Below are 15,241 nucleotides of genomic sequence, written 5' to 3' on the forward strand. Positions count from 1 at the left end.
CCATCCTGCCCGGCCCCAGCACCGCCGGCGCGGTGTCCCCGTGGTGCCACCCGCACCGTGTGTCCAGTAATTGGGTGCTGATTTGGGGGGCTGGGAAGAGGGGCAGGAGCGCGTGGTGGGGTGGCCTTGGGCCGTTTCGATTTTTGTTTTGTATTTCTGCGTATTTCTTATTGTCCCTTTTCCCTCTGTACAAAATGAGCGGTATGGTCATGGGCGTAGGTGACACGGTGACGTGCGTGAGGTCGGGGTGGCTCTGGCGGCCGCCCCGTGCTCACTGCAGCAGGGCCCGGATCTGTTTGGACGTGGTGTCGTCGTTGAGGTGCCGAGTGGTGTACCTGGGCGGAGAGGGGACGGTCACCCCGCGGCACCCAACCCGCTCCACCGCCGCCATCCCACAGCACTGGCGGGGGATGCCAGGTCCCCCTCGTGTCCCCTGGTCCCCCGGCTCACCTCAGTGCATTCAGGAGCCCCTCGGTGCTGGTTGAGGGTTGGTCTTTCAAGACTTTGATGCAGCCTTTCATCTGGTGGGGGGAGTGAGAGAGGCAGTGAGCGCCTGGACGTGCCCCGGGGGGCTGCTCCCCTTCCTCCCCATCCTCCTCCTCGGTGCTCGAGAGGGATGAGTTCCCCTCTGGACCAGCTCAGACAGAGATATCCCCACAGGTGACATCTGGGGAGAGGGACCCCCAGGCATCACAGCTGCATTGGGATGAGCGGGACGGCTGTGACTCCCCGCAGCCACTCACATCGATCTTGGAGGTCTTCGCGAAGGCCCCCACGGGGTGGACGTGGTCATAGAGGATGATGACGCCGACCATCACCCGCATGCAGAAGAGGAGGGTCTCGGTGTTGGTGAAGCGGCTCCGGTACTCCCTGCGCCAGGAGAGGGGCTGGCTGAGCCCGGGCGGGCGGCAGAGGGACCCCGGCACCGAGATGCCACCCCCCGTGTGGGGTACTCACGGGGTCTCCAGCATCACCCTGCAGACGCAGGCCATGGTGCTCAGGCAGTCGGTCGTGTCCTCAATCGGGAGGGTCTTGTTCTGAAACCCAACAGATCCTGGCTGCCGTTTTCCCCTCCTGACCCCCGCATGGTGCCGGGGCCGGAGGGGGGCTTCCCCCTGCCTCGAGGGTCCCCCCCGGCCTCGCTCACCTCCGAAACGAACTTGGTGGTGGCATTGCTGAGCGTTTTGAGCATGGGGGTGGCCTCAGCATAGAAGAGGGACATCCTGTTGGCCATCTCGTTGTTCACCTCGCTCTCCGCGTCCAGCTGTAGGTGGGACGATGGGGGCCGTTGGGGTGGCCGACCCCCCCTGAGCCTTCCCCAGTCCTGTGGCCCCCCGGGGGACACGATCCCAGAGCTGGGGGGAACGGCATTGTCCTCTCACCTGCAGGTTGTTGATGCGATTTCGGCTGATGGTCCTTCTGTAGTAGCTGAAGTCGTTCTGGATGGCGGGGTTGGTCATCTGCGGAGGGGAGTCCCGCATTAGGGGCCGGGATGGGGGCCGCTGCCGGCTCGGTGTGCCCGGGGTGAGCCTCAGGGGTCCCAAGGGACTATGCTGGCTCACAGCTTTCGCACGGTCCCAGTGTGGGGACCCCACGGCCCCCTCCCAGCCCTCGTCCCACCCAGGGGGCACGGGGAGGTACCTTGAGCTCATCGAAGCTGAGGGTGAAGTGAAGGATCTCGGCAAACTGTTTGGCTAAGGCTTGCTCCCGCTCGAGGTGCTGCGTTGGGGCGTACGGGGGGCTGGTGAGGGCCTCCAGCAGGCTCCGTAGGGCGTTCTCTGGGGATGAAGCACCGCTGGTCCCCCTCCTGCTCCTGTGCACCTCCCCAGCCCCGGCTGGGGAAACTGAGGCACGGGGCAGCACAGCATCCGCACCTGAGCACACCCCGTGGCCAGGGCTCCCCCCAACCTGCCCCGTTCCTGCATCTGGGCAGGGATGCGGGATGCAACGGGGGGATGTGGGGAAGGAGGACGGGGGCTCGGGGCGCTCACCCAGCCGCAGGGAGAACTCGTAGAAGCGCTTCAGCTTGGCGACGAGGGGGCAGACGGCGCTCCAGGCCCTCTCCTGCAGCCGCAGGTCCCCGGGGTTTTGGATGGCCTGTGGGGAGGAGAGCACCAGCGGTTGTCCCAAGCCACGGTGGGTGGGTGGGCAGCGGGCGCCAGGGCTGCACCCACCTCTCGGATCTCCTGCCCAGCGCCCGTGTAGGACTGCAGCTCAGCCAGGATGGCCTGCGCCTCCTCCAGCACGGCGTTCACCTGGTTCCACACCGCCGTCTCGGCCTCCGTCGGCTGCGCATCTGCAGGGCAGCACCCCGGGGAGAGAAACCCGGAGGGCTCTGAGCGGGGCCCCGGGTGGCGAGAGCCGGAGTGGGGTACCAGCACCCCAACCCACAGCTCTCCCGCCAGCCCACAGCCCTTCCTGGCGGGTTTCTCCCCCCAGTCCATCTCCTTGCCCGAGCTCGAGCCAAGCCGTGGAGGGGGGGGCAGGTGGGGGGGAGTCCTGGCTGCCCTGCGACCATGGTCCTGCTCACGGGGGTCCCCGAGCAGCCCCCAGCCCCGGGCTGGCCCCAGCAGGCTGCAAACTGTCCCCGGGAAGAGGTGCGGAGCGATAGCCCCTGGCCATGGGTCTGCCCCGGCGGCCACGGCCCCCCTTCCCAGGGAGACCCCCGGACGGCGAGGTGGGGGGGAGGACGTCTGGGATGGGCGCGATGCGATGGGCGACGGGTACGAGAACTCAAAATGGCATGGATGTGGAACTCAGAATAAGTACGAAACAAAAAAGGAAAATAAAAATCCCATCTCACTTTCAAAGTCAAGGAAAAAATTAGGGCCTTGGTCAAGTTCGTTATAAGTCAACACTTTAAGAAGGTTCCCCATGTGAAACCTGCAAGAGAAGAAACAAGAGGAAAAAAGCATGATGGTGAGGTGGTGCTCGGGGAAGAGGTGCTGGGCTGCGGGCAGCGGCCGGCAGTGGCCAGAGCCCCCGTCCTCCCCGCGCTGCTCCCCGGGGGCTCGAGGCACTCCCGGCCGGCCGGCGGTGACCCCGCGGCTGCTCCCGGCCCCGGGGCTGCAGCCTCTTCCCCCCCACCCCGATGGTGATGAGCGCTGGCGGATGGGGTGATGGAGAGGAAGGAGCGAAGGGAGGAGAGAGCTGCCGGGCTCCGGCAAGGAGGGCAAAGCGGTGAGCGAGTTCCCGAAATCTTGGCTACGGGCGTCCCCCCCCTCTAGCTGCGGAGCCAGCCCCGAAACGGGGGGTCCTGGGGAGCCCCCCCAGCCCTGTCCCCATGCCGGGGGGCTGCGGAGGGGGCTGGAGGCAGGCGAAGGCTGTGCTGCCTCAAAGGACCCGCGAGGATCTGGGAAGGTCCCTCGCTGTGGGAGCAGGGTGGCTGTGTGACCCCAGCCCCGGCTATTTTGGGATGTGCCGGTGCCGGAGGCGGTGCGGTGAGCTGCGCACGGCCTCTCCCCGCCGGGGCCGGGGCTGGGGCCAGGGCCGGGGCGAGCGGTTGCTGCTGCATTATTTTTACCCTCCTCGCTCTTGCTCTGAGCTATGCCCCGGGAGGAAGGGGTGGAGAGGGAGGAAGGGGGGGCCACAGGGCTGTGCCGGGTCTGGCACCCCGCCGTGGTGGCCGCCATCTCCCGTATGCCCCCGCGTCCAGCCCGGGAGGTCCACGAGCCATGCTCTCCTGGCCCAGTTAGCTCAGGCCAGCGGGAAGCTGGGGCAGGTCCCCCAGGCTGGACTGGGGTACCTAAGCCCTGTCCCTTGGGCGCAGGCTGCGATCGGGCAGGGCAGGCAGCACGGATCCTTCCCTCCTCCTTCCCTGGCATCCCTGGCCTCCACAGGCTGTCCCCGCCGTGGCAGTGGCAGGGGACGTGCCACATGGCCACCCGATGCCATCGACTCTTAACGACAGCGGGCGTGTGCCTTAGGTCCTCATGGGCCAGGTCCTGCTGCTGGGATGTATCCTGCGTCCCCGCCACTCAGCTGGGGACATCTCCCCGCGCTGTCAGGGATGGGGCATCTTTCGGGGTCCCGCTCCCCTGCCCCACTCAGCCCTTTGCAGGGCACGTCCAGGGCTGCCCCAGGGTGCCTGGGGACACGGGGCTGCTCGGGGACACCGTGCCTGTGCCCATATTCCAGAGAGCAGCCGCGGCGGCGGCCCTGGCCCCCTCCCCACGCCCGCCCTGCTCACAGGACTTACTTTCAAAATCCAGGAAAAAATGAGGACAGTTTTCTAAATCTTTGCCCAATACCTTTATCAGGTTGCCCATGGCCAGCAGACCTGAGCGAGAGAAACAGAACAGAGTGGAACAGCACCGGCACCGCTGGCCGGACACCCCGGCACGTCTGAGCCCCCACTGCCGCCGCTGCCGCAGCACCTACCTGTGCCCGTCCCGCCAGGCTCTGCACCCCACGGCCCCGCTGTCCTCAGCCCACACCCTCCCAGCCGGGGCACACGGGTGTGAGCGTCTGCTGAAATGTGGCGGCTCTCCCCGGCACTTCTGCCGCTGCCGTTTGCCGAGGCGGGGAGGGAAGCGGGGCGCGGGTTTGCGAGCGTCACGCTTCCTGTGGGCGCCCCTGGCTGCGCTGCCTCCCCCGACACGCCCCGGTTCCCCTGCCCCAGCCACCCGCTCTCGGCTGGGGGACAGGGGGCTGGCCCAGGTGACCCCCGTGGGGTGGTGCCAGTTCCCCTGGGTGACAGGGCTGGGCACCCCCATGGACAGGGGAAGACCCCAATTGGGATTTCAGCCCCACAGACCCGGTTTGGGGGTCTGGCGCCTGTGTCGGAGCATCCCACCCACCCCACGGCCACGGCCACGGGTCCTTACCTCGGTGCCCGGTGCGGCGGCGGTGGCTACGGCAGGAGCAGGGGCTGTGCCACCTGCCTGGATCACTTCATGGGCCGGCAGGAACCTGCGGGCAGGAGGGCGAGAGAGTCAGGCCACCCCGCCAGGCACCTCCCCACCCTGGGGACCCACTGGTGGGCGACCAGGCGGGCAAGCGCGGTGGAATGCTGGCTCCCCCCGCCCCGGCTCACAGCCCCGCACACCACCGCCGGCCTTCACCTTATTTGCCTCAATTATTTTTTTATTGCCAGCAGCCGGTGTTGCCGGGAGCTCACCAGGCACCGGCTGAGCATCCCCTTCCCTCCGCACCTCTCGGGGGACCAGCCAGCTCGGGGACAACCCCGGGGCCAAGCCGTCTGTCCCCGTCCTCCTTGGAGAGGCCGAGACCCCCTGGGATGACTTTCCCGGTGCCACTGGCTGGGTTTGCTCTTTTCCGTGCGTTACGTGAAGATCCCTTTACGCTGCTGATGAGCTGCAACCCAAATCCCGCAGGCACTGGGATGCTCCCCTGGTTCCCCCATCCCCCATGTTTCCTACGGGGATGCGGGGGGGTCGGGGTTGGCCCCGTGGTGTTAGCGGGCTCTGGGAAGCAGCCGCAGGATTCAGCAGGTTGTAATTAAGCGCTTGGGTTTAATTAACACGGCTGGGGAGGGGAGAGGGAGAGCTGGAGGAGGCGGCAGCAGCAGGGAGGGATGGGGCGGCCCTGTGCCTGGGATGGGGCTGCTGCCCCCCAGCCCAGCGCTCCCCGCTCAGCCCCAGCGCAGCCCCTCGGCATCAACAGTGATGGCTCTGCCTTCCTCCTCCTCCTCCTCCTCCTCCTCCTGGGCCCAGTAGGCAGTGGCTTTACACTGGGGCTCCATGGGATGCACCAGCCCAATGCCGAAACGCAAGCTGCTTTGGGGGAGCCAGGGCACCCAGGTTCCCCACCGCACACCCCTGCCTCAGTTTCCCCACGTGTGTTGGGTGCTTGTATCCTGTGGTGGGGCATAAAGATGCCCAGGGCTGCCCCGGTGCAGTGACCCCCGGGGTCCATCCCACCGGGTGCTCGGGTGTTTTGGAGGGGTGCTGGGCCCCGTGGGGTGGTGCTGGGGGGGCCCTGGGGTGCCCCAGGCAGCCGGCTGGGTGGGAGACTCGCGCCCGCTCCGCTCAGGGATTTGCATAAGTGCTGCGATCGGCGTGCGGGCATCCTCATGCCCGCGCCACGGTTGTCCTTGACGGGCGACTTGGGGATGGGATTTGTCACTGCTGAACTCTGCCTGTGCCCAGGAAGGGGGCACAGATGTGTCCCCGTGGTCCCCGGCACGGGGACGCCCTGGCACGAGGCCTGAGCCGTGGCATGGTGGTTCGGTGCCGGGTGGGAGGATGGGGATCACTGCAGCCCCCCCAGCCTGGCGGGGCGGCTCTGCTTGGGATTCAGTGCCTGATTTGCACCGTTTCCAGGTGCTACACCCCGTGGTGGCCCTTGGCCCTGGGAGCCACGGCACATCCCCCCCCGGGTGGCTCTTGAGGAGGGTGAGGGGCTCCCTCCGTCACGGGCTGCCCATCGCCACGATGCCAAACCGGGGAAACCGCGCACCCCAAATCCACCAGGAAAGACGCCCCATCCCGGGAGCGCTCTCTCGGAGGGGTGCGCTGCTGGAGGAGGGCTGCCCGCGAGGGGCGCGGGGCGGGAGGCAGCGGGGTGTCCCCTGCCAGCCACACCCGAGGTGGCCCCGGGGTTTTGTCCCTTCCCACGCCCCAGCCCTGCTCCAGCGCCTGCTCCTCTCCCTGCTCCGCCGCCTCTCCCCGCTCCCCCCGAGCATCCTGCCCCATGGGGACCCCGCGGAGGGTGTCACCTCCATGGGGACATCCCAGCCGATGGGGTGAACCCCCCCCTCCTGCTCCAGGCAGGGCCAAATCCTGCACCCAGGAGTAGCGCTTCCCCCCAGCCAGCGGTGCCCAGGCTGGCCAGCAGCCATCCCCGTGTCACCCAGGGCCGTTTTGGGGCCGTGCCCCTTTGCCGCCGGGCGCAGCATCACTGTGGGCACCACCGCACCCCCGGCCGGGTGTCCCTTCCCCTTGGCTCGGCTTTGCACCCCACGGCCCCCCCTGCCCACTGGGTGCCCACTGGGTGCCGGGCCCGGTGCCCACCGCCGCTGCTGAGCCCCTCCTGCCGCTGCCCCCCGCCCATGGCCGCACCGGCATCGCCGCAGCCGTTGCAGGGTCGGACGCGCGGTGCCTGGAGGATTTTTCATGGGGGGGCACCTTATCCCGGGAACCCGAGTGCTGGGGCCAGATCCTGCCCCAGGATGAGCCAGGGCACCCCCAGCCCTGCCCAGGGTGGGGTTGGGGCTTCCTGGGGCTCTCACACACACACCCCCCCCCCAGTTTGGGGACCTCCCTGGCTAGAGGGAGGCACAAGTCCCCCCACAGGGCTGAGCCCCCCCGAGCAGAGCCAGCGGGGGGGCTGGGGGCCTCCCCTCTGCCTTGCTGCAGCTGCGGGCAAGCGGCAGGATTTACCGCAGGGCTGCCGGGGAGCAGAGCCGCAGCACCCAGCCGGCGCGGGCGAGCACCCAGCCGTGCACCCGCACCCACCCAGGGCCACCGCGGGGCTGCAGCACCCCGGGGGGGGGGGGCTGCACCCACCCCATCACCCCCAGTCCTGAGGACACGCAGCAAGGGGGTGCACCAGGCTGGGGGTGCAAAGGGAGAGAGGGGCCCCTGTGAGGGGCTGCTACCGGTTTGGGTCCCCGGGGGAGACAGCCAGCGCCTGCCACAGCCCCCCACCCTGCTCTCAGGCCTGGTGGCATCCGTGTCCCCGTCCCCCGTGGCGGCCGTGCTCACCGTGGCGGTGGGGAGCTCGAGGCGTGGGCAGGCGGTGGCCGCTGCCGGTTGTCTGCGGATGCTGCCGGAGCGTGGGGTGTCGGGGAAGAGCCGCCCGCCGCGTGCGTGAGCCGCCCTGCGCCAGCTGCCGAATGCACCACAAAGACCACCATAGCCCCCCGGCCCCCCCCACGCCACTGGTGACGGTGACGTCTCAAGTGTGAGGAAGACGGGGATGCTTAACCCCCTGCGTGCCGACCGGCAAACCTCTGCGGCCTGCCTGGGAGAGGGCTCTGGGTCCCACCGGGGTGCTGCTCCCTGGTTTTGGGGGACGCAGTCACACCGAGTGGGCCCCTGTGCCCCCCCCGCCCCGGCGGAGCCAGCCCAGCACAGCCCCGGCAGCCCAAGCGCCCGCAGCCGATTCTGAGCAGGGGGAGGGACGCCCCAAATTTTCCTTTGCTCCTGCCCCAGCCTGTGGATGGCAGCGCTTCCCCCCAGCCCCCTCTCCGGCGAGGGGGGTCAGCCACCGAACCCACCCGGCGCCACTGCCACGGGGCCAAACCAGACGCATGTCCCGGGAGCCCCGTTTTGGCGAGGCAGCACCATCCGTCCCCCCCTCAGCTTTCCCCGGACTGGGGCCAGGAGGGGTTTGGATGGCTCGTGCTGGCGCAGAGCTGTTCCCACAGGGGTGATGCTCTGCTTGGGGAGGTAGGAAGCAGGTAGGGAACCCCAAAATTGGAGTATTTCTGTTTTTCCACCCTGCACCCCCTTTTCCCAGGATAGTGCTGGGCATCATGGCAGGGACATCAAGAGGGACCCCCAGTGTTGTGGTCACCCCAGGTCTGGCTCACCCAGCAGCACCCAGAGGTGCCCCCCAGGGACACGGTGTGGGTGACAGCAGCTCCTCACTCCTTTACAAGAGCATTTCTGCGCAGCAAAGCACAGCATGGGTGCCCACCCTATAGCACCCCAATGCTGGCCAGGGCATGCAGCACCAAGCCTTGGCCCTGGGGCACAGCGGGCAGGGAAGGGACCTGCTCCGGGATGGCGAGCGGCTGGGGAAAGGCTGAGGCTGCTGGCAAGGATACGCAGCTTGAAGGGAGGGAGCAGCAGAAGAAATGAGCAAGCAAGTGAGAAATCCCCATTTTGCTCCAAAACTCTCTGCAAACCACAGCTCAACCCCAAACGCTGCCCACAGCGGGGCTGGCACTGGGTTCCCCCTGGGCACGCGTGGATGTGCCACCCGCAGAGGGGCTGTGCCACGGGAGAAGCCACCCGGAGCCCATCCCAATGTCCCAGCGTGTGCCCATGGCCCACCAGCCCCATGCTTGGGCCACGTGGCTGCTGCCCAGTGTGCCACTGGAAAATGGGGGATTGTGTGGGGTTGCGCTGGCCGTGAGCGCTGTGTACTGTCCCCAAGGTCCATCCCCAGCCCTGCCCAGCTGACCCCACTTGGGGTGACGGGTCCTGCCCAGGACTGTGTCGTGGGGACACTCATGGGAGAGGAGCGTGGGGGGCACGGAGGGGCTGGCCGAGCCGCCGGCACCCCAAGCACTGCCAGTGTCACAGCCGGATGATCTGGCAGCGTAGCGGGATGAGGGCTGTGGGGAAGCCAGGGTGAGCGACGGTGACTCCTGCTCCCCATGGCTCCCAGCAGTTTTGGGGGGGCTGATCTGGCTGCAGCGGCCCAGGGCAGCAGGGGGCTGTGGCTGCGGGGTCCCCCCCATTGGGCACAGCCCCCCAAGCTGTGCTGCTGCAGCCCGTAGCCGCTGGGGGAAGCTGCAGCCCTTTGCATTTGGCAGTGTCACCGGATAACGAGGGTTTTTTTAGGAACCGGTGAGGCCCTGGCAGCTCTGCACCCTGGGGACCCCCGGGGCTGGGAGCTGGGGTGATGCTGCTGTGGTAGCGGGGATCACAGGGCTGCCACAGAGCCAGTGCTGTCTGCAGAGCCGGTCCCCCCGGACAGCCCGGTGCCCCCCTCCGCAATCCCAGGGCCAACGTCCCCGTTGAGCCTGGGCTCATGTTAGGGCTTGGGGTGCCCCAATCTGGGTGCTGGGCTCAGCCGGGTGCTCCAGCCCATGTGCTCGGGGCCACCAGTGTGGCCAGCCCCTCATGAGCCTGGGCACCTCCCCAGCGCCAGGACGCAGTGTGTCGCAGTCCCAAAAATGTGGACACCCCAGTATCCCACAGCCACCCTTGTCCCCATCCCCAAGGCGTCCCTGTCGCACTCCACCTGATGCTCCCCCACCTCTTCCAGCCTCCCCCTGCCCCTCCGCACACCCTGTCCCATGAGCTGAGCTGCGCCGGTCTCAGCCCTGGCAGCCATGCTGCTTTAATTAAGCCCTCATTAATTTTTCAGTCCCCCTGCACACCCTGCACGTGGGCCGTTTGCAGTGGCACTAATTGATGTCTTCTCTACTTAAGCATGTAAGAACCAGCAGCGGGTTGCCCAGCCAGCACGGGGGGGCTCATCCCCCCATGCTCTCGGGGAGGTTCATGGAGAGGCTTTGGGGCCAGACAGAGCCACGTGCCTGGCGGAGGCTGCTGGAGTCACCCGAAAGCCGTGGGGCTGAATCGCCCCACCCTGCGTGGGGATCCAGCCCCGGACAGGGGCATGGCACAGGGATGCCACGTCCAGCCATGGGGGGGGGTCCCAGCCCTCCTGCCCCTGGGGTGGGAGGGTGACGGATCCCTGCAGCCCCGCTGCATATACACAGCTGCAAATATTTGTGTCTTTTTGTAAACCAGCCCTCCCTCGCCTCCGGCTGGGGCAGTTTCTGCAGCTTCATGCAGCCACCTCCGCAGCGAGGGTGGGTACACCCGAGAGCAGGGCTGGGGCGGCGGATGCTGGAGGGCAGAGACCCCATGGCACCCCACAGCCCCGGTGGGGACCGGGATGGGGACCAGCCCTGGCTGGCTGGAGACTTCATCCGGACTCAGTAGCCACCAGCTGCAGAGGGGCTGCTGTGGACGGGCCTGGGTGACACCGGGATCACAGCGGGATGGCCAAGGTCACCGGGAAGAGCCGCCAGCGATCTCCATGGAAACACTCCATGTTTGGTTCTGGAGATCAGAGCAGTTTTCTCGGCCCTTTCCCCTCTGCGCCTCAGCTGCGGCTCTGCCAAGCAAGAAGGACCGAGGTGTGGCCCAGTGTCCCCCCAGTGCAGGCAGCCTGGGGCCCTGCGCTGGGTGCCTGGCAGGGGGATGCAGGCAGCACGGCCCCTGCCAGCCCTGAAGCACATCAAGGGAAGGGGATTTTGGGGTGCTTTGGGATCAGCCACCACCAGGGACAGGAGCCAGAGGCGGGTGAGTGGGGCAGAGTGAGGAGGAGGAGGAGGAAGCAGGGAGTGGCAGGAGGGGCAGGGAGCACCGGGGGCTCTGCTCAAGCCCGGGGACCGGGCAGGCACCTCCGGGCAGGGTCGGCAGCATCCCCGGTGCTGAGCCCAGCACCCCCCGCGCCCCACTGCCAGCATCCCCGCCGCGTCCCGGTCCCAGCGTCCCCTCCACTTTCCCCCCCAGCATCCCCCAGCATCCCAGTGCCATTTTCCCCTCCCAGCATCCCAGTTGCTCCCCCAGTAGCCCACCTCGAACCCGGCCCCACCCGGTTGATTGACAGCGCTCCCAGCCAACGGGCGAACGTTGCCGCCGGGGGGGGCGGGCGGCCCGCGGCTACAAGAGGGGCGGGAGCGGCGCAGGTGGAGCCGGCGGGCTGGACCGCGGCCCCTCCGGTACCGGCACCGGCTCCGTGCCCTGCCCGGCCCCGCCGAGCCGCCGCCTGCCTGCGCCGCACGACAGGTAAGGGCCGTCGGGGCCGGAGCCGCCTCCCCCGGGGCTGGGACCCGGTCCCCCCCCACCCCCCCGCCGCAGGGCCCCGGTTCCCCGGTGCGGAGCTGCCGTCGGGGCAGGTGCCAGGAGCCGCGCTGTTCCCGGGAGCCGGTTCCAGCGGGTGTCGGGGCCGGTGGTGGCCCGGAGCTGCCCCCCGGGTTGGGCAGAGCAGCCCCCGCACCCACGAGTGCTGCTGCCCCAGCCCGGCCGCCCCATCCGTCCTCTGGGGCCGGGCCCTGCGCCCCTTCCCTGCTGCCCGGGGTGCTGATCCGTCGTGGTGGTGCGGGATGCTGGGTGCCCTGTGCTGCCCAGGGTGCAGCCCCGGGGGGGGACACACCCGTAGCGACCTCCCTCTGTCCTGTTTTGGGACCAGCAGCCAGTGATGATATCGGCACTTTGAGATGAGTGGTTCGTGCCAAGCGTGCGATGGCCCTTCTGGCTGCTGGCCCCAGCAGCCGTCCCTGCTGTCCCCTGCCCTGGCATGGCCTGTGCTGGGTCCTGCCCAGAAAGGGGAATTGAGGTCTGTGGACCAAAGGATGCTCTTCGTGAGTCCTGGCCTCTTTGACGGCTTCGCTTGCAGGATAAGGTGTGGTGCTTCTAGCAAAGGTCCTTGTTGCTGTTCCCTTATGGGAAAAGCTGTCCCTTGTGCAGGTGACAGGGTCCATCCACCTGCCAGTGTGGCTGTGGGAGGACACGAGCATGGTACATGGCGGGGATTAATCGGTCCCTGCAGGTTAGAGCTGGGCTGCGGTGCCGGGAGGGCTCACGTAGCTCCGCAGCCGAGCTGGGGATCGCTGGGGAAGCGTTGTGCTCTGTGGGCGTGCAGACATTTCCTCGGCTCTGGCTGCTGAGGGGTGGTGGGTTTAAACGCTGCCGTGGCAGACGGTGACAGATGCTGGTGGGATGATGGGGCAGGAAGCAACCTCTGCCTGCGGGATTAGCTCGGAGCAGGGCCGGCTGGGAGCACGAGGAGCCCCGCATTGCTGCGGGGGGAGGCTTGTGCCTATACCAGGGTACCCCCATGTCCGCCAAGCCCACATGTCCAGGAAATCAGATGCTCGGAAGGGAGATGGTGCTTGGTTGGGCTCCAGGTGAACTTCTACTCAACTTTCTCTATGGAGAGAGAAGCTCCAGGAGCTCTCAGCAAACCATCTGCTGCTCGGGCTGAGTGGCGCTGGTAGCCAAGGCTGCGTGGGAGCGGGCACGGCGTGTATCGGAGCAGCTCCGCGTCCTGCCCACGCAGCTGCGGGCTTGCCAGCACTCCAGTGCACCGTGCTGCAGGCAGCCCTGCGGCAGAGGGGTGGCCTGGCCATGGACCCCATCCTCACCAAGGGCTGGCCAGGAGCGGGTCGGGCATCGCTGCGGCCGGCTGGATGCTGCAAGTCAGATGGTGCCAGTGAGGTTTTTCCCTGCTTTAATGGCAGACTCGTGTTACCTCTTCTTTGTCCCATCCTTACAGAGGGCAGCTGGATGTCATGCCCTGGTAATGGCCATGTGAGGAGTTCTGGGTGTTCAGTTCCTTTTTGAGTGTTTTTCTGCACCCCAAAGGCAGCCAGCCTAGGAAATGGGGGGGGACTCAAGGTGATGCTGGTGGCTGCACTGCTGGGCTGCCCCAGGGCCGGCTCCTGCGCATCTCAGCAGCAAGGGCCACAGCTGAGCATGGGGACCAAGCCTGTCCCCAGTGCCACAGTCACTGTTCTGGCATTTGACCGTGCATGGACACCCATCAGCCAGGTCGATCAGCTCTAGCGTGGAGAAGAAGCATGTGGGGTCGAGCTGCTGGGGTAGAGGAGGGCCTGGGAGCGCCAGCCGTCCCTGTGCCTGGTGTGTAGGAGCTGTGCGTTTTCTCTCCCAGGGGCAGCCATGGGCAAGCACAGCAGCAAGCTGGCCCCGGAGATGCTGGATGACCTGGTGAGGAGCACAGAGTTCAGCGAGCAGGAGCTGAAGCAGTGGTACAAGGGCTTCCTCAAGGACTGTCCCACTGGCATCCTCAACCTGGAGGAGTTCCAGCAGCTCTACATCAAGGTGGGCTCCAGCCGGGGGTCCGAGTGCTGCCTGCAGGGCTGGAGCACCCTGCTCCTGCTGGGGCAAGGGTGCTGCTTTGGGTGCAGCCTCCACACTGAGCTCTCCCTCCCCATTTTGATCTCTCTCTTCTCTCCTCCCTGCAGTTCTTCCCCTACGGAGATGCCTCCAAGTTTGCCCAGCATGCTTTCCGCACCTTTGACAAGAATGGTGATGGGACCATTGACTTCAGGGAGTTCATCTGTGCCCTGTCTGTCACCTCCAGGGGCACCTTTGAGCAGAAACTCAACTGGGCCTTTGAGATGTATGACCTGGACGGGGACGGGAAGATCACGCGCTTGGAGATGCTGGAGATCATTGAGGTACCAGTGCTTAAAATCAGTAGGGGTAGCTTGCTTTTTCCAGGCTTTTCACAGCTATTGGATCCATTTTGGCACCAAAGAATGAGTTTTCCTGCCCAGAGCCTTGTCTGAAAGGTACCTGGTGTGCACCTGATTGTAGCTGTGCAGCAGCATAGCTTGTGCCAGCAGCTAACTGGGTCCCAGCAGAGCAGCAATCCTGTCCTCTGCCTTGTCCCTGGGACCTTCTGCCCATCCAACATTCCCGCTCTGGTACTTTGCTTCTCTTCTTGTTCCAGGCCATTTACAAGATGGTGGGGACTGTGATCATGATGAGGATGAACCAAGATGGGCTGACGCCCCAGCAGCGTGTTGACAAGATCTTCACAAAGATGGACAAGGACAAGGATGACCAGATCTCCCTGGAGGAGTTCAAGGAGGCGGCGAAGAGCGACCCTTCCATTGTCCTCCTCCTGCAGTGTGACATGCAGAAATAGAGCCCTGGGGGCTCATCGCTGGACTGGCTGCAGCCAACCTCTGCTCCCTGTGATGGTTTCCATCCCCATTTTCTGCTGAGTTCCCTCCGTGCCTGCTTGGCCCCAGGTGTGAGCCACGCTCCATCCCTCCTTCCACCCATCCAGCCTCCACTCCTGGCTGTGTCCTGGGCAGCCCACAGTCTATGGGCTGTAGCTCTCCCTTGATGGGTAGAGCCTGCCCTGGTATTGCCAGCTTGAGGTTACCCCCAAATCAACCCTCTCCCATCCTGGAGCTGGACTCCCCGCAGCCGATGGCGCAAGCGTCCTGGCTCCCCACGGCCAACTCTTCCCACATCTCTGCTGCTTTCTCCCTGCTTTCCCCCACTGCTCCGCCTGGACCATTCCCTGATCCTAACTGAAACCAGCTCTTTCCACTTTCCGCTGATTTCCCCCCCTCATTGCTTGTGATGCCTCCAGGGAGGCTGAAAAGTCCCAGCTCCTGGCCCTGGTCTCTCCTTCACTGGCAATTCCCTGCAAGACTGCCCGGAGGGGCCGGGGCTGGCCCCAGGGTGCTGGTGAGCGTGAGCAGGGTGCTGCACCCTCCCTGAGGACTTGCTGCCTTGGCTCCCTCTGCCCAGCTTTAGCTCTTCCACCTCTGCTTTTGCTGCTGGGAACAGCCAGGGTTGGTCAGGGAACTTCAGGGGAGAGCAGAAGTGTCCAAGGCCACCCTTGGATGTGGCCAGTGTCTGATCCCAGAAGCCACCTTCTACCCCATCACCTGTGTAAGCTGGTAGAGTAAGTGGGTGACCTCCAGAACTGCCCCGGCAGCATCTTGGATGCTTTGTGGAGTTTCTGGCCTTCCTGGATACTGAGGTGATGCCCGGGGTCCCAAATTGAAGGCAGGGGCTGCCCGACTCCTCCGTGGGCTGCCCTG

General features: G+C 66.4%; 2 protein-coding genes across 4 annotated transcripts; one reads left to right on the forward strand and one right to left on the reverse strand.

The window, feature by feature from the left end:
- Positions 1–200: 200 nt before the first annotated feature.
- On the reverse strand, positions 201–4,268 carry LOC140662091 (CYFIP-related Rac1 interactor A-like). Of its 2 annotated transcripts, none has more exons than XM_072885143.1 (10): positions 4,199–4,268; positions 2,175–2,296; positions 1,992–2,097; positions 1,642–1,778; positions 1,383–1,460; positions 1,148–1,264; positions 958–1,037; positions 744–870; positions 451–521; positions 201–335 (listed from the first exon to the last, which is right to left on the reverse strand). In XM_072885143.1, exons 1-10 carry the CDS (start codon positions 4,266–4,268, stop codon positions 272–274), a joined length of 972 nt encoding a protein of 323 aa, XP_072741244.1. In that variant the 3' UTR covers positions 201–271. The 2 variants fall into 2 exon arrangements, with proteins under 2 accessions (XP_072741244.1, XP_072741243.1); XM_072885142.1 differs by lacking the exon at positions 4,199–4,268 and adding an exon at positions 2,804–2,915.
- A 9,066-nt stretch (positions 4,269–13,334) lies between these two features.
- Positions 13,335–14,328, forward strand: HPCAL4 (hippocalcin like 4). 2 transcript variants are annotated; one of them, XM_072885114.1, is made up of 3 exons: positions 13,335–13,496; positions 13,640–13,855; positions 14,131–14,328. In XM_072885114.1, exons 1-3 carry the CDS (start codon positions 13,335–13,337, stop codon positions 14,326–14,328), a joined length of 576 nt encoding a protein of 191 aa, XP_072741215.1. The 2 variants fall into 2 exon arrangements, with proteins under 2 accessions (XP_072741215.1, XP_072741216.1); XM_072885115.1 differs by lacking the exon at positions 13,640–13,855.
- The last annotated feature ends 913 nt before the right edge of the window (positions 14,329–15,241 follow it).

The sequence above is a fragment of the Ciconia boyciana genome, chromosome 21 (assembly GCF_034638445.1).
Source record: "Ciconia boyciana chromosome 21, ASM3463844v1, whole genome shotgun sequence".
Taxonomy (NCBI): Eukaryota; Metazoa; Chordata; class Aves; order Ciconiiformes; family Ciconiidae; genus Ciconia; species Ciconia boyciana.